Source organism: Hippoglossus stenolepis, chromosome 20 (genome assembly GCF_022539355.2).
Source record: "Hippoglossus stenolepis isolate QCI-W04-F060 chromosome 20, HSTE1.2, whole genome shotgun sequence".
Taxonomy (NCBI): Eukaryota; Metazoa; Chordata; class Actinopteri; order Pleuronectiformes; family Pleuronectidae; genus Hippoglossus; species Hippoglossus stenolepis.
The window spans coordinates 18442465-18464145 of record NC_061502.1 but is presented as its reverse complement, the minus strand read 5'-3'; the positions used below and the strand labels follow the sequence as shown (position 1 = coordinate 18464145).

Below are 21681 nucleotides of genomic sequence, written 5' to 3'. Positions count from 1 at the left end.
GAACTGGATCTTGGCCCCTGAACGAAGATACCACACCTATCAATTATTACACTCGTCCTCTTGTTCGGGTGTTTCATCAACTTTTTTCCCGCTCTCGTTTGCTGACTGGTTCAACGTGACATGAAAGCCACATGCAGGTTGTGCAATGTGATTCCTCACCAGTTCCCGCTGTCCTCACCCAGCGCAAAAAATTCAAGGTCCAATTTCAGTTGGTGATTAGGTCTGACCAGGGACAGTCCACCTCTGACCAGTTCAGCAGGTAAGATGCAGCACCTTCTGTTCTCTGTTCAGAAAACTGTGCTTTTTATAGATTTACAGAAAGATATTTTGTAAAGAATACACAGAATTAAATGTCCGGTGAAAATATCGATTTGTTTTCTACATTTTTCGACGAAAACCACGGGTTGTTAATTTCCACATGCTGATTTACATGCATTCTCGTTTTTATTCTATTGCCATTGCTTTACTGCTGAAGTTTAATGCTGTATTATTGTTTTATCTGATCATATTTGCCTGAGTCCTAATATGTTTTAATCCAGTTTTCATATAAGTGCGTTTTGAGAAGTGCTGTAGTAATAATGTTTTCATTATTATGATAATATTTCTTCATGTTCTAAACATTGCTTTCTCTCGACTTCAATATATATTTAAATTGTAAATCATTGTTATCTTCAAATAAAATATTAACGGAAGCTTTATCTATCGGGAAGCTCTGTTTTATTCTACCTCTACTATTCTTCATCAGTTGATTATTAAGCCAATGATTTTTTTATTTGTATTATCTGATTAATAATTACTTTGGATCAATACTGAACAGTTTAGTTTAACCTTCCTCTAACGTCTTCTTCCTTCTCGTGTTGCCCTGCCCAAGAACTGAAGAGTGATTCATCGTAGTGAAACAGAACAATGAGCCCTTCTTTCCACAGCAGAGGTGGAAACAAAGTTGTGATTATTCCTATTTATTAGCTGAGTATTTACAGTATTTTCCTTCTTTTCATCGCAGATCAGTATCTGAACATCACATTTAAAGATGGGAGACTGGGGATTCCTGTCGGCTTTGCTGGACAAGGTCCAGTCCCACTCCACTGTCATCGGGAAGATCTGGATGAGCGTCCTCTTCCTGTTCAGGATCATGGTTTTGGGAGCAGGTGCCGAGAGCGTCTGGGGCGACGAGCAGTCGGGTTTCATCTGCAACACTCAGCAACCTGGTTGTGAGAACGTCTGCTACGACTGGATCTTCCCCATCTCGCACATTCGCTTCTGGGTCCTCCAGATCATCTTCGTCTCCACGCCGACGCTCATCTACCTGGGCCACGCTCTGCACGTCATCCACGCCGAGAACAAGATGAGGGAGCGGAAGCTGATCTCTGGTGGGACCAAGCTGAGCAAAGAGCCCAAGTACACAGACGACAAGGGGAAGGTGAAGATCAAGGGGAACCTGCTGGGGAGCTACCTGACACAGCTCGGTTTTAAGATCGTCATTGAAGCTGCCTTCATCATTGGCCAGTACTACCTGTACGGCTTCATCATGGTCCCCATGTTCCCCTGCTCCAAGAAGCCCTGTCCCTTCACCGTGGAGTGCTACATGTCCCGACCCACGGAGAAGACCATCTTCATCATCTTCATGCTGGTGGTGGCCTGCGTCTCTCTGTTCCTCAACATCATCGAGGTGTTCTACCTGATCTGTTCCAGGTGCAAGCGGAGGTCCAAGCGGGGGACGCGGCACATTAACTCGTCGGAGAACCCCGCCAGCCTGTCCAACTACAGGCGGACGACGAAGGAGGATGAGGCGCTGAAGCAGAACAAGCTGAACATGGAGATGGAGAACAGCAACAGTATCGGAGGAGGCCTGGACGGGGCCAAGGAGGAGAGACCTCTCCTGAACACTCATTAAAATGTATTGTCTTGTTTTCATGTGTAAGAGACTGAGGTTGTATAACTGTGTGGTGAAAGAAGATATGAAATAAAAGCTGTTTTGTAGCGTAATGATTAAAGCTCAGGTGATATTTAGGGGCCACATTGTTTGAATTTAATTTTAATTTTGTACTTTTTTTTGTAGAAATCGAATGATTTATGAAAATGTGCAATACTGATAATTATTTATTTATCTGTGAGTGAGCAGAATGTTGTCTGTGCCCAGTTATTGAATGTGTCCTTTATTAAGTTATTGTCATGTTCATTATCTAGGACTTGAAATTACTTTGCTTACTGAACAATGATGATGATGATGATGATCGCGGTGAAGAAACTCTGATGTCATTTTTTTGTATGTTTTTTCTCATTTTTAATAAATGGTTAAAGTTGAATACAAATTGTGTTTCATTCACTTTTCACACTTTTCACTTCCACTTCAAACAACTTCCACATATTTAATCCAATAGAGCTGCGACTGGCGAGTTCATTATTCATGAGTCTAATAACTATTTTCAAGAATAAACAATTAAAATAAACAACATATAATGACAGCACGGTGGATAATGTTAGGCACAGCTCCTCAAAATCATATTATGAAAAAAGTATATGAAAAAATCCTTATATATTGAGTTTACTCTCATAAAAGAGGCAGAAAAACTGTTTTAGAGGTTGAAACCAATGATTGTGTTTTGCAACTTTAGCTTTAAAAATACTACTTTATTATACAAAGGGGAACAAATACATGAATAAATATTACAAGGACTTTAATTCATACAAAAGCATCTTTGTGAAGTCAACAATATGAGACTTCCTCCGTCTGTTGAGATCTTATAAATCTCTCTGTGAGGAGGAAACAAAAACTTTTCGTTTAAAAAAAGAACGTGACCATTGACATAGTATTTGCCAGCAGGGTTGTTGTACAACATTGGATGAGTGTGTGTAGAGAACGCGCACGTATCCCTGACTCTTACTTCCTTAATTCACTGGCCACGTGATAGAAATGAACAATGACACATGAACCAGATGTGGATTCAAACGCTGCCAATCATTAACCCGCGCAATCTTTTCAGAGCTCAGCCCCAAAAATGGTCCACTGGAGATTTATCATCTCACAAACGTCTGGACAACGTGACGGCCCGTTGCACAACATCTGCCAATCTAAAGTTCAAGGTGTCACAGGCAGATCTGGTTCGGTTCAGCAGGCTCTCTGTCATTCGGCTCCACAGGTGGCGACCGATCTGTTTGTCTGGAGCAAAACCTGCGACATTCAAAGGTAAGTTGGACCGTTACTTTAACATTTGACATTTTAAGATTCAAATTAAACTATTTCAAGCATGAATTTCATTTTAAATTGATCGATAATCTCAGAATTATCTCCTGCTCGCTGATATATTAAGAAGAGTATTGGTATTTATTATTACTATGAGCATGTTTTCTGCCTCGGTAGAGTTTTGTGAACGTGTCAGTATGAGACTATGAAACAAAGCCAGAGTTTAGAGGAATTTAATAATTCAGATTGAAGCACTTTCCATAATCTGTCAGAGTAAATATATATATTATCAATGTATTTCTAAAATCACATAAAGCAGTGATGTGTAGTTACGATTGTCTGTAAACACACTTCAGTGGTAAAGTTTAGTTATATAACAGATTTTATAGCTTCTTCTTTATGTTCTGAACATCAGGGTTTTTACAACACGTCCTTGTGTCTGCAAAACAAAAGATACTCTGCTGTTTTTAATAATGTTCTGCCGTTCACGTTCATTAATCATCATCTATTACAGCACCTAGAACTTCTCTTTTTTTTTAAAGAGAACGTTTTAACCTATTGTTTTTTCATTATTTTTTTTTTTTTTTTCCTCTGCGGTACAATCGCGGTCATTTACAATAACAATACTTCCTGATGAATTAGACAAAACATACATATACTGCTATTAAAGAAGATTAATTACATTTTCATGTTTTCTTGTGCGTTTGTTTCCACATAATTCATTAATAGACTTTTTCCCCGTTGCCTTTCAGGGACCATGGGTGAGTGGGGTTTTCTGTCGTCTCTGCTGGACAAGGTCCAGTCCCACTCCACGGTCATCGGGAAGGTGTGGCTCAGTGTGCTCTTCATCTTCAGGATCATGATCCTCGGAGCTGGAGCAGAGAAGGTCTGTGTGTTCCTAGTTTTACACGTTTGTAGCTTCGGTGCATCACTGACTAACGGCACGCAGGAGTTGTAGAGGAAACAACACCCTCTAGTGGCCATAATGAAAGGATAGTGCTGCATTCAACAAATCATCAGGTTTTCATTTGTGTTGAGACATATTTTTATTATATATACTAAAGTGCAGTTTTCTAAATTGAGCTGTTTGCATGTTTAGAACAAAAATATTATATTTATCTTGATTTTAATTGGCCAATTCAAAAACCCTCTCAAATTAGATAATCATTAAACGTCTGTTTGATGCCTACAATATCATTTTGTGTAGTTGCACACAGCAGTACTTCAGTGCACCCCCACAATGATGCCACCAGGTTTTTCTTGATGATTTGTTTTAGCTCAATAAAACACCTCTTTCTAAAAAGCTCCCAGTCTGTTTGTTGTTTACAATACACATGTGGTAATAGTCTCTTCTGTGACGTTACAGGTTTGGGGCGATGAGCAGTCAAACATGATCTGCAACACCAAACAGCCCGGTTGTAAGAACGTCTGCTATGACCACGCCTTCCCCATCTCGCACATTCGATTCTGGGTCCTCCAGATTATCTTTGTGTCGACGCCGACGCTCATCTACCTGGGTCACGTGCTCCACGTCATCCACAAAGAGAACAAGCTGAGAGAATATAACAACACCCACTCGGGGAACGTCAAACAGCCCAAGTACTCCGATGAAACAGGCCACATCAAGATCAAGGGCAACCTTCTGGGGACCTACATGACCTCCATATTTTTCAGAATCATTCTGGAGGTCGCGTTCATCGTGGGTCAGTATTATCTGTACGGCTTCATCCTGGACCCGAGGGTCGTGTGCTCCCGAGCTCCGTGTCCCTTCACCGTAGAGTGCTACATGTCGCGTCCCACCGAGAAGACCATCTTCATCATCTTCATGCTGGTGATTTCCTGTATCTCTCTGGTGTTCAACGTGGCAGAGATCTTCTACCTGTTGTGTGCTCGCTCGGCCCGGCGAAAGTTCAAAATCGCTTCACGTTCTGCCATCGCGATTCAACCACCTTTCAACAGCGGAAGTCTGATGAAGAATGAGAAGCTCGGCCTCCATTAAGCCAATAACAGCACGGCCTGACGGACATAGAGCCGGAGTGCAGATTTAAATCAGTCACACAGTTGTCAAACAAACAGGAGTGTGAATAAAAATGTGTCTCACAGCAGACCGTGGGCTGCAAGATTACACTGAGAGTTATTTATTTATTTGAGGCTTTAAAAGTTCCTGAAAATGAAATTTTGGGACATATAGGTAGATTATAATATATGACACCATTTGAGTTTCTGTGCTTTTACATTGTGTCTTGTGTTGCTGGACAGTTTTGAATACTGCCCCCTGCAATCGTCCACTGTGACCTGGGACTACATGGACTGAATGTCAGAGGGACCTGACCATCACTGCACAAACCTCTGTCTCTGTCCTCATTCACATTGGCCAAAAGCCTTTTTACATCACTGCCAGCTGTGTTCTTAATGTGTAAAGGTGCCTCAAAGTTGTGTATTTTTCAATAAAATGTTTTATTTTCTCCTAAATTGTAAAAGTTTTCAGGGATTATTTTTGAAAGTGTCAATATTTTTACATGTTTTGTACTTTAACATGACTGCATGCACCTTGTGTTTGTAACTGATTGTGAATTTCATGAATTTATTAAAGTCACTTTTGTGAAACATGCATTCTATTTGTGAAAATGAAAAATTGGTGATTTTACCGCTTCCCCCCCCCCTTCACATTTACACAGAGAAATCTGTACTAGGTTTTCAATTAATTGTTCAGTTCAGTGTTGTCCAAAACAATTCTACTAAACAAAACAATACACTTACACACATTCATGTTTTTACAGAAAAGAATAAACATTAAATTTGAAAAAAAGGTTGAAATTCTTTCCCTATCCGATGCTAACTTTAGCATCGAGGTACACTGGTAAAACAGTTTGTTGTTTTTATTTTTCATCAGCATCAAACACATGTTAAATAGATATAAAGACACAAAACTATGATGCAGGAGAAACTAATTATTATATATTATATTATATTATAAATTATATTAATAATATCGTGAAAACAAGGAGCCTGGAAACTGACCACAAGGTGGCGCCGTTTACACGCGGTTAGAACCGACCACGCCCACGCCCCGCCCCCCTAACCGCGGCCAACCCCGCCCTCCTTTCTCCTCACAACATCAACAGCTGGGAGCAGCCAAAGATGGCGACCGTAGCGGGGCTCGAGGGCCACAGGACGGAGGAGAAGAAGTTCGAGTACTTCTCCTCCATCAACTCCATGGCGAGGAAGATCATGCAGGAGCGGGAGAAGATCAAGGCCCAGCACGGCCCCACCTGGGAGAAGATGTCGCCGCAGGAGCAGGACTGCGCCATCGACAACTGCATGATGGACCCGCACATCCGAGCCCGGTACGCGATGCACCGGGTGGAGCGCGACGAGGTGGCCTGCTACCCCAAGCTGCTGCTGCACACCGGGCAGAAGATGGTGCACTTCGGGGAGGAGGTATGTACACCGCCATGTCTGAGAGGGGGGGGGGTCTGAGGTCCCAGTAGCCGGGTTAGCTTCGATGCTAGCTAGCCACGTAGCCGTTAAAATATGATGGGCGACGTCCGGGTGACGTCATCAACCTACGCACCCTGTGATTTTAACATGGATGGAGAAATGATTGGTTGATTTATTGATTCATTCATTCATAAGAAGATTGGAGATTTTATAGAAAATGCCATAAATGGTTGAGTTATCTCACATTAAAGTGCTCTTATTTTGAAAAATATTAGTAAAACGTGTGTGTGTGTGTGTGTGTGTGTGTGTGTGTGTGTGTGTGTGTGTGTGTGTGTGTGTGTGTGTGTGTGTGTGTGTGTGTGTGTGTGTGTGTGTGTGTGTGTGTGTGTCAGGCTGGGTCTACACCACTGTTACGAAATAACTTGAGTTACCTGATTCATCTGTGAGTCATAAAGTTTCGGCTCATTGTTGTGTAATTATCTTATTATTTTCCTCTCATCAACTGACTCACTTGTTTGTTAACAGTTTGTTCAGTGTGTAACTGCACCTTGTGTGTGTCTGTGTGTAGGACATCACCTGGCAGGATGAACATTCAGCTCCCTTCTCATGGGAAACAAAGGTAAAAGAATATATATATATTTATTCACAAGTAGATTCACGTTCCTTGATCCTAAAATTTCCTCTTTTTTTCTAATCTCAAAATATCTTGAATTATATAACCACTGGTTCTTTTTTTTTTATAGTTAGATGCTGTTATATAATTGACTTCCCACGTTTTTCAGAGTCAGCTGGAGTTCACCCTGACACCGGGCTCTGCAGACCAGGGAGTCTCGGCCTCGCAGGCGGAATCCAAGTCCGCCAAGGCTCCTCATTCCAACCAGCTGGGACCCAAGGTACGAGGAGCCGTCTGGGGTCAGAGGTTACTGTGGTTTACAGTTTGGTTTGTGAGACATACTCACATATAAGTTAGTGGAGATAAGACAGTATTTTATACTGGAAGGGCCATGGTACTGAACGTGTTTTTAATATTTAAGGCAGTTTAATAGAATGAGTTGTTGTGTGCTTGTGAAGGTGACTGTCAGCGAGGGACGGAGGCCAGAGGAGGAGTCGTCTTTCTGGAAGATCAGCGCCGAGAGGTCCAGGCTGGAGGGCGAGCAGGCGGACTTCCAGTCCCTGACCCCCAGTCAGATCAAGTCCATCGAGAAAGGAGAGAAGCCCCTCCCCTCCTACCTCCGACAGGTGAGCGATGAAGTCCACTTTGCTCTTTTTACTTTTAATATCTTTTACTGCAAAGCCCGAAAAACCACTTACTCTATCTGTACAAGAAGCCTCAATAGAATTCCAACAACTATTTTTTTCTTTGAGCTACTGGACGATTTCGAAACATTTCAATTTGTTCTTTGCATAACTTAACTTAAATCTTACAATAGTTGCATCAAAGCCAGAAGTCAACACAACCATTTCTCCACAGGAAACCTCTGTCCCCCCCAAGGAGCCTGAGGCAGCAGAGCCCCACCCTCCAGCTCCAACCAGACCCGCAAAGCAGAAAGCGCCCAAGCCTCCCGCTCCCCAGCCCGCGGCCCCCGTCACCGTTAGTGCCCCGCCGGCGTCCATCTCCATCTCGTCGAACCCCGCCCCGCCGGTCAGTGTGTCCTCGACAGTGGCGGGGTGGGAGCGGTCCCAGAGCACCCTGCCGTCGGTCAGCAACACCCTGGATGAGATGATCTCCTCCAACCTCATATCGAAGCCCGCCAACATCCCCACCCGCGTGGAGAGGGAGCGAGAGGTGGAAGCTCCACCCAACGGAGACTCCAGCCCCACATTTTGTCAGGTGAGTTATTAAACAGACATTGTTGAGGTCACAGAGGAAAATAAGAATAGTTACTAAGCACAGCGTTTGCTTTGGATGTTGATCGGCCATCACACAGTTGTGTGGTCGGACTGTTTTGCTTTCATGCAGCATCACGTCTGATCAGAACAGAACCAGACGTTGTTTAGTCTGGACCAGAGTCGGATTCACAGCTTCACTCGAGCCCAAACAAACCAAATGAGACGAGTTAAACTTGATAAAAAGCTTTTGTACATGAGGAAAAAGAAATGGGGGATTCGTTGATAGATCCCAGCAATAGTAAGACACATCTGGGTATCGACTGTTTCTAATAGCCAATGGCAAGGCCCTGTTCTCTCCAGCCTCTGACAGTGTTTAACTCTAGTCTCTCTCTCGCTCTCTCTCTCCTGAACTGTCTCCGCAGTTCAACACAAGCAACAACATCCTGAAGACCGGGTTCGACTTCCTAGACAACTGGTAAACCACAGCCGAGGACATCCACCGCTCTGAATGAATCATCGTCATCGTCACTCTGAAGAAAGGACCACACTGCCATGACTACAGACATCCACATCTAGATTTAAAACACACCAGTCTTTACAGTCCACCACATTATGTTCTAGTAATCATCTCCAGTGGCTTGTTAAGACATTATCTCACTGCCTGTGCTCCGGGGTTTTTCCCCTTCCACTAGAAGAGCTCCCTCTCCGCTCTGACTAGGTTTGCATCTTCTGCCCGAAACACCTTCTGTCCACGGAATGTAGAGTTAGCAGGGATTGAACCTCACGGGATGTGGACGCTGTTCGTCACTGTGCATTCACACTGCGATCGACTCGGGTGAAGGTGGATTGAATTTTGATCAAATCACTTCCCAGATGTTGAAAATCTAGTGCAGAAGTTTTCCTTCAAGTCGCGAGTCAACATGTATTTATTCAGTTTGTTTGAAACAACCACCGTTTACTGAAGTGCTGAAGCGGTTTCAAACGAAAAATGAAAGAATATAATAAATGGATGGATTCAATCCGACTTTTAAAGTTTAAATACCAGAGTTTTCTATTAAATTGTCTAGTTTCATAACTGGGTTTTATATGAGACGTTTGAAGTGGAAAATGGCTTCTATGCTGCTGATTCAACTTTTCTCTGCTTTTCATATGGAGCAAGGTTTAATTAACTTGTCCAGCTTGTGAGCCACAATTATAAAGAACTAAAAATAGCAGGAAACCCTCTAACGTCACTAACCAGCATAACCAGCAACGGCTGCTACTGCTCCCCGCCCACTAAATGGTGTGTCGTCTTTGCTGTACTGTAATCTTTCAACTATAACTTTTAGAAAAGGGAAACTTAAAGCGCCACTAACCCATTTTACACTTGCTGTTAATGTGCGTGACTCTTAACTGATGAATAGTGTTGCTCGCCGTGTGGATGCACAGTGATGTCGTTACCCAGCCGCCGCCTTCTCCTCTCGCAACTTACAGACGCTAATCCAGGAAGGGAGATCAATTTTGTACCACGGGCATGGAAACGTTGGTGTGTCTGTGCAAACTCTTTAGATTGTTTTTGTTGTGCAGATGTGCACTCTTTTGCTCTCTGATGTGCTTTTATTTATATCTATATATATATTCCTATAAACCTTTTAGAGCTCTAGAGTTTAGTCGTGCTCGGTGCTGCAGTCACAGGATTCCTGGAATAGTGTGCACGCTTGGGAGAGGTTGTTGGGATGGAGAAAATCCTTGAATCTTCACCGTCCCATAGCAGAAATACTGTGGAAGGAATTTCCATTTTCACACATTTGATGGAAACCAGGCGGCTGCTCTCTTTGGCATTAAGCAAAAATAGAACCAGGAGGGAAGAGCAGCCACGGAAGTGCTCGAACTTTTGTCGTGGAAAACACACGGGACTGTGTGTCCTGGCTGCCATGGGAACCTGTTCCAAATGTCCTGTGTGGAGTCGTCTCCTTGACAACGCTTCCTCACCACCTCACCCCGCCCGGCTTTCACCCCTGACCTCAATCGAGTATGAAGATCGCACGCGCTCAGACGCGTGTGTTTAGGCCAACGGGCAGGCTTGTAGTGATTTGTGACAGTTTTCACAACTAGAGTACTATTTTAATGAATTTTATATTTATCCGCTGATTGTATCTTCTGCTACACATGTATATTGCACTCATGCATTTTGAAGTCACAGTCTCAGAGAGAAGTTAATAAACGAAATTGTCAAACTTGCATCTTGTCTTTGTCTTTTCCTTTTTTGTTTTTCAAGGTTTTCAAGTTGAATTTGTGTAGTTTTTTTTTCTCATGGAAGGAGAAATAAAGACGTGATTACAGGTCGATAAGTTGAAATTATGAGAGAAACTCACTGAAAGAAGCTCAAAGTTGCACCGTGAACACAGAGATTTAGTTTCAGGCTGGTAAACTGTCTCTGGGATTGTTTTCTCCTGCTTGTTTGGATTCTTGTTGACCTCCCTCTCGGCTCCATGACATCAATTCCTCCAGCTGTAATTTCTACCAGATCCAAAGTGCCATTCAGGAGAGGAGGGAGGGAGGGAGGGAGGACGTCCGGTGCTTGGAGGAAACTTTGCGCTGTTCACTTAATCACCACCCAGTTGGCCCAGTAGAGATTCATCAGACCTCTGTCTCCCCTCGGGGGCCAAGCAGCTGCCCTGCATTACGTATTTAAGGAAGCATTTAAGGACTAAAGTGTTAAATAGATCATGTTTGTTGTGAGGCTGCTCGAGTTGGACCCACACATGAAGCAGGAGGTTGTGTTTCACTGTCCCTCTGACGTGTGATATTTACGCTGTGTCGGCTCCGCTGGACGCAGGCTGTCGTTTGTTATCGTCTGTGTTTACAAAAGGAGTTCTTCTCATTGGTCGAAGGTCAAAAGCATCAAGAAGGTCCAAAAAAACTGTTTCCAACATATTTCTGCAAATATAATCATCTAAAGCTGGTACTGATCAGAACATTACTCCCCATCATGATGTCATATGATAGAAAATGACGTCTACATAGATAGAAATATAATTTATGATCATCTGGTAGAGATGATGTCATGATGGCATTAGCATTAAGTCTAAAGCATGAATGTTTGTACAACTTACTGTATATTGTAGTAATAAAGACGTGTGAACTACATCTCAGTGTAATATCGTATGAACAGCTCATGTGTACAATACATTATTCATGTGTTCAGGGTTGTGTGTGTTTGTGTTCATCCTCCCTCACACTGAACTGAGGCCCCTCTGTGCTCCTGCACCTCCTCCCTGCACCTCCTCCCTGCACCTCCAGACCCTGAATGGCTGCTCTGTGTTCCCTCCCTGCAACGTCTTCAATAAATGTTTGGCTGAATGAAAATCACGGCACGGTATCGAACTCACAACGGAACAGAAACTCAACAGTGTCTGGTAGCGTTTGGTCAAAATTAGAAAATCAAGAAAGACAAAGAAAAGCAACAAACTCTGACATTTTAGAGGCTGGAATATGATCTTTTAGTTTTTTGCTTAATTTCTAATTAATTAGATCAACAACTTATGATTAGCTTTATATCCCCATGCTGGGGAAATTCACTTGTTACAGCAGCAGATGGACAAAAAGAGGAATTCCATTCAACTCCATTTTTATTTGCATAGCCGCAAATCACGACATAGATCATTACAAGACACTTTACATCAGGTCGAGACTAGAAATATACATAGAGCACATGTGGAAGTATACAATGGAGAATGAAATAATTTAAATTAAAATTAAAATACAGAGAAAATGCACATAATATACACCTCTAACTACAGACTACAGAATATTATCTACAGAGAAACGTACTGAGGAAAGTATTGAAATGTCATTTCAGCTCCAGTTTGATTTGAATTCACTTGTTCGACTGTTTTCAATCTAATTTCACTCCACACTTTTGTTTTGAAGGGCCACAACTCTCCTCCAGACCCTTGTGAGGATCCAGGCTGGAGTCTGGAGCAGCTCTGACGTGTTTGGACGGGGTCGGGTTCTGGAGCAGCTGAGTATGTTGCCCGGCCTCGTCCTGCAGACTCCAGCACATCTGTCCCAGTGTGCTCAGAGCATTCCCAGCCGGAGCTCCTCCCAGTCTCCACATGCCGGAGCCTCGGTCGCTTCCCCTGGAAATTCTGCAGAATTCTTGTGGCATTTTAACTGGCATACCTCCCACAGAGGGACACACACACACAGACACACACACAGACCCACACAGACCCACACATTTACATGAGGCCTTTCTCTCTTCACGTCATCGTTTCCCTGGAACAGTTTCACATTGCTCTATTTTGCTTAGCACCGAATTATTTAATTACACTAGAAAAGCTTGGCAAGCAGAACTCATATTTATCCAAATTAATAAAAGGACTGAGTGTGAGTGTGTGTGTGTGTTTATGACAGTCAGTTTACTGTGACTACAGGGCTGCAGTGTAGTGAGCTGAATTTAAGCCAGAGTAATATAAATTAAATTAAATTAAATAAAACATAAAGGCTCATTCTGGATCTCCGAAACATGTAGTTTAACAAAACTTCACTTGTGGCCACAGCGTCTGCTTTTCAGCGAAAGTCCCATCGTCTCATCTTAAACCAACGCAGACGAGAAAAGTGCTTTTTAACTATAAATAACTGCTGGTGTATAAATAAGAAACTGAGGAAGTGCAGTTCTGACTCTGACGTTTTATGGACGAGCGACAGACTCCATTTATTTCACCGTTACCATGGTGACTATGTTTTAACAGCTGCTGAGCTTGCACATCAGCAGAAACTGTACATTTCTGTGATCCAGTGATAAATTCAATACAGTGAGCAGATGTTGAGTTGGGAGATATTTGTTGCTGGAATCTTAACTTTGAATTTACACCTCAGAGGTTCTGGGGATCAAGTGGCCAATCAGCCTGGAGGTAAACGCTCTGGAAGAATGTTCAAATAAACCAAAAGGTCAAAATGCTGTTGAGGGAAATCTATGAATTTCCAAAGTTTGTAAACTGAAGGATGAGTTGTTCCTTTATGAAACTCTCTGAAGCAAATTAAACCATTAGGCGACAAAGGCTGAAACATGAAGTGGAGTTTTTCTAAGGAGACGCACAGACAAATAAAAACCTGACGTTGTTCTGCTTTTACGTTGTTCCCTGAACAGCTGATGGTCTGGAGACACATGGTTCCCACAGGACACAGACCTGAGATGTTTCCCCCCCCCACCCCCACCCACCCCTGTCCTGTGCTTACACAAAGAGGAAACTGGAGGTGGGAGCAGAAACAAAGAGCTTTCCTGTTGTTTGGAGTCGAGACCAGAAAAGTCTTTTTATATATTGGTTTCTGCTGTGCACACCAGCTCCCATTCACATTTCCATTCAGATTCCTGCATCTCTGAGGGAAGCAGGCGGGAAAGAGGAGTGAAAGAAAGAGAGAGAGAGGGACAGAGGGAGAGAGAGAGAGAGAGAGAGGAGGTGCAGAGGGAGTTTTCACTGCGGAGGGAAAGAGCAGAGTTGTTAGGAAGCAGAAAATGGGACCAGCCGCCACCTCGCTCGCTCTCCTGAGTCTGTGTTCCCTGGGTGTGTGTGTTCCCACGGGGACGGGCGACGCCGCAGCGACTCAGGTCAGGACTGTCGGACTCTTTTCACTTCAAATCTGTTTTTATTGTGGATGTTGTGTTCTGCATTTGTTACAAACCAGGACCGACCAGGACCTGTGTGTTTGGATAAGACTGAACCAGATCATGGAGCTGGAGGAGTTCACTGATTTACACGTTTGTACGATTTGGACTCAGGACTTGATGAATAAATAAAGAATTTATTTAGATACGGAATGTGGAGACAAAATTATTTGGATAAAATTTGTGCTGAATGCTGCAACGTGGAAACAAATCTGTCTCAGGAAAAAACAACGACTTCAAAGTAATAATAAATTAAATCAAATTAATAAACATAAAGGAGTAGAAAAGAGAATCAGGAATCCATGAAGCCTGTGTTGTGTTATGTGTAGTGATGATGTCATGGATGTGGACACACACCAGACATGTCAAGAATAACAATGACTCAGTGGTGAAGACGTGTGTTATTGATGAAGATACTTAAAAATAATGATAGTAATGATTAGAAGGGATTTATATATAACAGATTTAACTGTTGACGGTAAAACACATGAAGTTAAAAGTTTATTCCCATTTTTTAAAGCCTTTATTTATCATGTCATAGGTGTAAATGATGAAATGACCGGAACATGTGGGGGTGTGCTCCTGTTCCAAGTCAAGACGTCTGTGCTGTGGAAAAAGCCTGTTGTATTTCTACTTAGAGAAACAGGGAGATGACAGATCTCTGACTCAGGAAAGGATAAAAACTAATCTGGTAAAAACTGAGATTAGATTAATAATTTTACAACCACTTCATTCCCAAGATCCTGGAGCAGAGTCCCAGATGTTTGCAGCTGTATGAGAATATATCCTCAAGAGTAGCTTCATCTAAAATGTGTTAAACTCACGACATTGACCTCAGATGATGATATAAATATTTTAGAAATAACTAGTTTGTTTTGAGTGTCTAAAACTTACTTTTGATTAGTTCTGATGAAGCTGGGTTTGATTTCACAAAGTAATACGTGTATGTTTGTGTGTGTGTGTGTGTGTGTGTGTGTGTGAAGGCGTCTCTGCCAGACGTGAAGATGGCGAGAGGAGATAACCCCGACATCATTCCAGAGCCTGAACCAGAACCAACGAGTCCAATGTCAGACTTTGAAAACTCATACAACTACGTCTGTACGTCATTTTACACATGTTCAGATCACGTTGGTATTGATCATAACAACATTTCTATCAGACTCCACAGAAGCATTATAATCACGATCCTCGTCTCCAGTTCCTATTAAAACCCATCTTGTCCCTCAGTGTCCCGACTGGCCGGTATGGACCAGGCCATCCACAAGCTGAACGTTGGCCACTACACGCTGGATGTGAAAGTCAGTCAGCTGATGGACCGTCTGTCCAGGATGGACGGTGAGACGCTCACTTACTCCCAAGCGAATCATCTACAATAGACCATTATTTTAATTTAAGACTCATAATCACGAAGTAAAGTCTCCTGGTTTCTGTTGTTCCTCATCGTTACCATGGCAGCTAAAATGGGGGAGCTGGAGGACGACATCCGGGAGGTTCGTCTGCACAGCAAGGACAACCGCAAGGAGGTCGGAAGACTGGAAGGTACCGCTGCGTTATTTATTTATATATAATAAAAACAAATTTCTGGCAATATTTGTTATTTAAGGTAGATTTAGGTTGTATTGTTTAGACAGAACGATAACTGAAATGTCCCAAAATGCACATACGGAGCCCTGAGATCGTCGATATGTGTAGTTTATCACCAAAAAGTTAAAACCAAACAAGATACCTTGAAATATAAAAGCTGAGCATATGTAAATGTTCCTCTCAGGACATTATTCAACATTAATAACTAGTTTAGATGTTGTCTCACACTCACTCACTCGTCTGTGAGAAACACAACGTGGAGAAAACATTCACAAACATGGAGGAGTGGAAGTTGTTCAGTATCAAACACGATGGTGACGTGAGAACAAGTCAAATCCAGGAGGAAATCTGGGTCTCATCAGTCTGACTGTGTTGTTATGATGTGACTCATGTCTGACAAACCAAGGAAAACACGACATGGCTCAAAGGTTCCTGTCTGCTGATCCTCCAGATACTCACGGCTGCCGGAGCTCGGAGGACAGTTTCTAGATAAAGTTTCCAGAAAGTTCTGAACAGAAACTCAACACTTAAAGCTGCACTGATGAATATTTGTATACAAACTGTCGGAGAAATAACTGAATGAATGAATTCTGCTAAATATCACGAACGCAGTTCACTTCGGCCTGCAGAGCGTTTGAGTGTCTTTTAGCACATTGTTTTGGTTTCATGGCTTTTTCAAAGTTTGTTTCCCTCATCGATCGTGTTTAGCAGCAGCAGATAAATATTCTCTAAACTCCTTAGCAGCGAGCGAAGTAGTTCTTAGATACAAAGACAGAACTAGAAAGGGGGAGAAGATTTTACCTCATTTATCAGTTGAACAAAAACACAACCGCAAATCTATACGAATTTATTTGAAGTCATATGGTTCTATAAACATGAAATAAAGCGTCCGACTTGTGTTCCTGTGCCTCTCAGGTTGTCAGAAAGGACGCAGGATGGGATACAAATGTTATCTGGTGTACAACAGCTACGTGGATTACGCCGGCGCGTCCAAAAAGTGCCTGGAACGCGGCGGCCGCATGGCGATGCCGCGCGACCGCAAGGAGCAGGAGGCCCTGGCCGACTACGTGAAGTCCTTCTTCCACCCGGGCAACTGGCCCGTGTGGCTGGGCATCAACGACCTGCGATCCGACGGCATGTACCTGTTCGACGACGGGACGCGGGTCTCGTACTTCCAGTGGCGCAGGCACTTCCTGTCCAGTCAGCCGGACGGCGGGAGGCGGGAGAACTGCGTGGCCATGTCGTCAGACGACGGCGACTGGTGGGACCACTACTGTGACCGGACCATGAACTATGTGTGCGAGTTCGACGACAGGGTGGCCCTTTAAAGTGACCTTTGTGCGTGCTGCTATTTAACGTCAGAATGAGACTTTGTGAGATGATGTTACTAATGTAAATGTTGTGTTGTTGGTGCAGCTGCGGTGACGTGAATGTGAGTCAGTCAGTCGGGAGTCTGCTGCGATGTCAAGCACAGGATTCTAAATATTTGTTTCGAAAAATTTACCAAGAAGAGAAAACATGAAAAGCACAAACTGACCCCTGGAAGATACAGACCAGTGTGTATTTAATTTAACTGGAATGAGGCAGAGCTACTCAGTTACTGTGGATCTGTGACGGTGTTTGAATAAACGCTGACACAGGACGTGACTGTGCCGGAAAACTGATGAAAATAGAGATTTCTAGAGTTTCACACGCCCCCGAAGAGACGACTCGTTACTGTGCGTCCTACAATTCATAAAATCAGAGGGCTGCAATGTACATAAACGTCTGAATGTAAATGTTTAATAAATTTTTTCTACAGGTTGACATGTTTTACAGCTTCATTTTCTGATTAGTTAAAAAGGGCAAAAAGGAGGTAAAACACAGATTTGCTTCATCAGTATCGTTTATAACTATCAAATTAAAATTTAGATATAAATCAGGGACAATGTTCAATTGGAATCAAGTCGTTCTACTCAATCTAAAAATGTTCACAGCACCGACACCACAGAGGAGATCAGACGTCTTTGTCGTACGGGGTTTTCATCGGTCACGCCTCTTCATGGCGTCATGAGAGCGAGACGTGACGTCATTCACGTGAGACGAAGAGCTGCTCTCACTCTGTGGTGTCAGTGACGTGTTTTAACCCCCGGTTCTGTGTCGTCACACGTTCACACGCGTGTCTCACAGCTTTAAGGCCACGTACTGACGGTTCAACGCAGAGACGGCCGAGCCCTCGGCACCGTCCGCCACCTGCAGGATGTCCGTCACCGTCGGCCTGTCCATGGGGTTTTTAGACGGGTGAGAAAGAAGCACGTGTCCTGCTTCATCCAGTAAAAAGTCTCCTCCCATCTGAAAGGGTTAAAACACATTAATCATTGTTTTTATTCTTATTGAGAGAAATTGGTGAATAGATATTGAATAATTTGGACGTCAGACAGTCTCTGACCTGGTAGAGGTCCTCCAGCAGGCGGGGGGGGATGTCGGGCATGTCTATGTCCACAGCTCTGTACTCTGAGACCTGCAGCAGGTAGCCGAACTTCATCACCTTGGCGTAGGACGAGCCGAGGCCGAAACTCCTGTAGATCTGAAAAAGATTTGGAAAATCGTCTCTGTCTCCACATTTTGGTTCGTTGCCTTTGTTTCCATCTCACATCTGCTCACATCTAGAGACGGACTTGGAGGTTTGGAGCGTGCAAAGACTTTTATGACACATCATCAAACAGCTGCTCGACCGTCTGGTTCCCTCAGTCTGGTCACAGACTGTTTCTAAAGATGGACGACGCGTCTCCACTATCCAGAAAGTGAGTCTGCACAGTAGCGATCGGAGGAGCCGTGGCATCAAGGTCAGGACCCATTGGATCAAATGCAAAAAAGTGTATTTTGACTTTTTTCGTTTGGTCCATGTCCCATCCACTAACATGGAGGAGGCAGGGTTTATGGACTTTACTGCAGTCATGTCGTCCATCTTTATATACAGTCTATGGTCCAACCTTTAGTTTCCATATATCGCAGCGGCCCACCAGCATTGAATATAGATATAAATCTAATAGTATCTTTAAAATGACACGTTTCATAGAGTTGATCAGGAAGAAGAAACACACGCTGACCTCTCTCTCTGGATCCAGCATCATGTCAAAGTGACATCCGGTCTGCTGGAGCCACAGCTGAGCTCCCTCCGAGACGCCGAAGGAAACCACCAGGACCCGTAGTGAGCGAGCCTCCAGGTCAGCCTGCAGGGAAACCACAACACAACCAGAGATTACGAGCGCATGTTGATAAAATGTTGGGTCAGAACCGGACTGGATTGGTTGTTTGAGAGTAAACCGACCTGGCGGGCCTCCAGCTCAGCCACGTGGTCTCGTCACGGCTGTCATCCGAAATGTCTGATCAGAACCAGCAGCAGCTTCTGACCCTGGTACTCGCCCAGAGTTACGCTCCTTCAAACAATCACAAGCCGGACAAAAGAAAGGATGGTTTCAATCAAGGTAAAATCGAGTGTTTGATTTGATGAGCAACCAAATTGGGATTTATTAATGGACACCAATTAAAGGCTGATGGTCTGAGCTGGTTTGTTCCTCTACCAGACGCTCAGGTTCAGTCTGAGGCTGTTACAGTGGAACCAGCAGCGTGTGAGCCTCACTTTCCGCTCCGGGCGTCAGTGATCGTAACGTCGGGGCTCAGACTGTCGGGGCTCTTCACTCCTGAGAGCTGCCGGTCGGTCGTGTGCAGATCTCTGTCCACGCCCTGCAGGAAGGAGTCCCACTCGCTCTGCACACAATCAACACAAACAATAGATAATAAGTCTTAATTCAGATCAGTCTGTGTTACAGCCCCACCGATACTTTCATTTACAAAACAATCCATGCAGAAAAGATATGCATTGGTGTTAATTTGAGTTTAATAATTAATTAACACACCATTTACAGTGAAGTAAATAAAAACCTATCAGACATACAGACCTCCAGCTGCAGCAGCTCGTCCACCTGCTCCCTCACTGCTGCATGGCTGCAAAAACACAGAGTGATGAAGAGGCGTCAACACACGCTGGAGTCAGTTCCACTAATAACCAGTAAGAAGGTAAACAAGCAGAGTATCTGCACCTTAGCAAGAAGGACAGTTTCCCCTTATTTCACCAAAATAACAATACATTCGATTATCTATGATAAAAATGCACGATTATATACTTACTGATAAAACTTCTGCCAAACGGCCTCGGCTTCACTCCTCTTCTTCACTCCGAGGCTGCTCAACAACAACAAAACTCTAACTCAACAAACAATTTGAAAAGATGTGACACTTATAGGTTCAGTGTGTAGAGTTTAGTGACATCTAGTGGTGAGGTCGCATGTTGCAGCTGAATAACAGAGAACCTGTGGTAGGTTTAGTTTGTCCAGTTTGGGCTCCTGTAAAAAAAAAACATGGCGGCCTCCGTAGAGAGGACCCGATGTCAATTTATAGTTTTTAAATATAAAGTATTTAAATATAAAGTATTTAAATACAAACGGCTAATTCTAGAGTAAAGAAATTCAATTTCTAACAAAAGATCCCTTTCACCTGAATCTTACACACTGGACCTTCAAGATTAAAACAGTCGATTTATAAAGTCGGTCCCATGATCGTGTCCCCCTCACCTTCTGTAGAAGTCTAATCCAGCGGTGATCAGGCCGAACAATGTGCTGATCTTTCTGGGGACAAAAGTCTCCAGTGAAGCTGTGTGAGGACAAAGGGCGACATTATGGACAAAGCTGATTAGTGAGACGTCGCCGAGGTTGGAAAGACGTGTGACAGGGATTCAATTTCAACAAAAGGCTTCTTCTGTGACCCGGTTGGGAAACGCTCAGAAGAAAAATGTGTGGACTTCAAAGTGTCGCCTGGAGAAATGGGCGAATTAAGCAGCTGCCACTCAGTTCAGTGTTTGTCCTGGATCTGACGTTGAATCCCACAAATTGAACATTTGGCCACAGGCTCATTTGTAATTTCAAACATTTTGTACTTCTACAGTTGTTGGGTACAAGACTGAAGTAAGAATTCTGCATCAATACTTCAATTCGGCATCAGTTTAATATTTCAGAAGTTCAACTTGATGAGATGTTGTCTGGTTCCATCCTAAAAAAAAAAAAATCACTTAAATCCATAAAGTACAAGTAATATAGAGAATTAAACACAAAATCACTCTGAACACCAAACGTGGTTTGTTTTCCAGGTGGTTTCATTTCTTTTTTCTTTCAACATATACCAAATAAAACAATATTTCACATTAATACTATAAATGTGACAAGGACTTTAACTACAAGTCCATTCTTTTACTTTCATAGAGTAAAAACACACGCAGAGAAGTAGCCATGGCATTCTTTTCTAGATTTGATGGGTACTCCCTCAAAATGAAAATCTAGTCCCAGGCTCCATTCAGATTTCACACATTTTAAAGTTCATATGGTTATTGGGAAAAGAACATTGATCGTACAACAAAGTTAAAGGTAAATTCTGCATCAATTAAAACTCCCCTTTAATTCCGGGTGCAGCTTTTCTCTTTCGTCCCACGTCGCACTTCACACACACAACGTGGAAATGGTGACAATAAGGTTGCTATTTCACAACAGTAACAGAGATTAAAGTTTGTTTTCGCCTAATTCGCAGAATGAGTTAAATCGTTAAAAGGGTTAAATTGTGAATGGAGTCTGGTTCCTACCTGCTGCGTCCTGCTGAGCTTCCTGGAGAAGAACTTGACCTAAATTCACCAAGAGTTCGAGTGCACGTGCGACCGTGTCCACATCGGCAGCCATGTTTACATTAACTGAACATACAGCATGTCACTGCTGCTGTTCTTATTCATAAAATACTATATATATCCAATGTTACCACCCTGAGGAGCGCGAGACTGAGGCGCGTTCACAGCACGAGGACACGTGTGTGTGAGGCGCATGCGCGTCAGCTGACTTTTTACAATGAATAATTAAACAAACAAAACACACCCACACACACTTAATATCTAAACATATACGTATTTATA

General features: G+C 43.1%; 5 protein-coding genes across 5 annotated transcripts; 4 read left to right on the top strand and 1 right to left on the bottom strand.

The window, feature by feature from the left end:
* Positions 1-186: 186 nt before the first annotated feature.
* gja13.2 (gap junction protein alpha 13.2) lies at positions 187-2287 on the top strand. The gene is made up of 2 exons (XM_035144104.2): positions 187-259; positions 1004-2287. Exon 2 carries the CDS (start codon positions 1031-1033, stop codon positions 1892-1894), a length of 864 nt encoding a protein of 287 aa, XP_034999995.1. The 5' UTR covers positions 187-259; positions 1004-1030; the 3' UTR covers positions 1895-2287.
* Positions 2288-3092: 805 nt separating this feature from the next.
* Positions 3093-5791, top strand: LOC118099462 (gap junction Cx32.2 protein). The gene is made up of 3 exons (XM_035144101.2): positions 3093-3187; positions 3937-4070; positions 4551-5791. Exons 2-3 carry the CDS (start codon positions 3942-3944, stop codon positions 5181-5183), a joined length of 762 nt encoding a protein of 253 aa, XP_034999992.1. The 5' UTR covers positions 3093-3187; positions 3937-3941; the 3' UTR covers positions 5184-5791.
* A 498-nt stretch (positions 5792-6289) lies between these two features.
* Positions 6290-10675, top strand: c20h1orf198 (chromosome 20 C1orf198 homolog). The gene is made up of 6 exons (XM_035144328.2): positions 6290-6625; positions 7194-7244; positions 7408-7518; positions 7697-7864; positions 8097-8456; positions 8878-10675. The coding sequence occupies exons 1-6, from the start codon at positions 6326-6328 to the stop codon at positions 8932-8934; spliced, it is 1047 nt and encodes a 348-aa protein (XP_035000219.1). The 5' UTR covers positions 6290-6325; the 3' UTR covers positions 8935-10675.
* A 3045-nt stretch (positions 10676-13720) lies between these two features.
* On the top strand, positions 13721-17493 carry clec11a (C-type lectin domain containing 11A). Its single transcript, XM_035144537.2, has 5 exons — positions 13721-14048; positions 15089-15203; positions 15333-15440; positions 15561-15644; positions 16605-17493. The coding sequence occupies exons 1-5, from the start codon at positions 13956-13958 to the stop codon at positions 17015-17017; spliced, it is 813 nt and encodes a 270-aa protein (XP_035000428.1). The 5' UTR covers positions 13721-13955; the 3' UTR covers positions 17018-17493.
* selenol (selenoprotein L) lies at positions 17452-21582 on the bottom strand. The gene is made up of 9 exons (XM_035144536.2): positions 21361-21582; positions 20303-20381; positions 19860-19913; positions 19631-19676; positions 19312-19439; positions 19000-19108; positions 18779-18901; positions 18118-18255; positions 17452-18020 (listed from the first exon to the last, which is right to left on the bottom strand). Exons 1-9 carry the CDS (start codon positions 21452-21454, stop codon positions 17853-17855), a joined length of 939 nt encoding a protein of 312 aa, XP_035000427.1. The 5' UTR covers positions 21455-21582; the 3' UTR covers positions 17452-17852.
* Between the last annotated feature and the right edge of the window lie 99 nt (positions 21583-21681).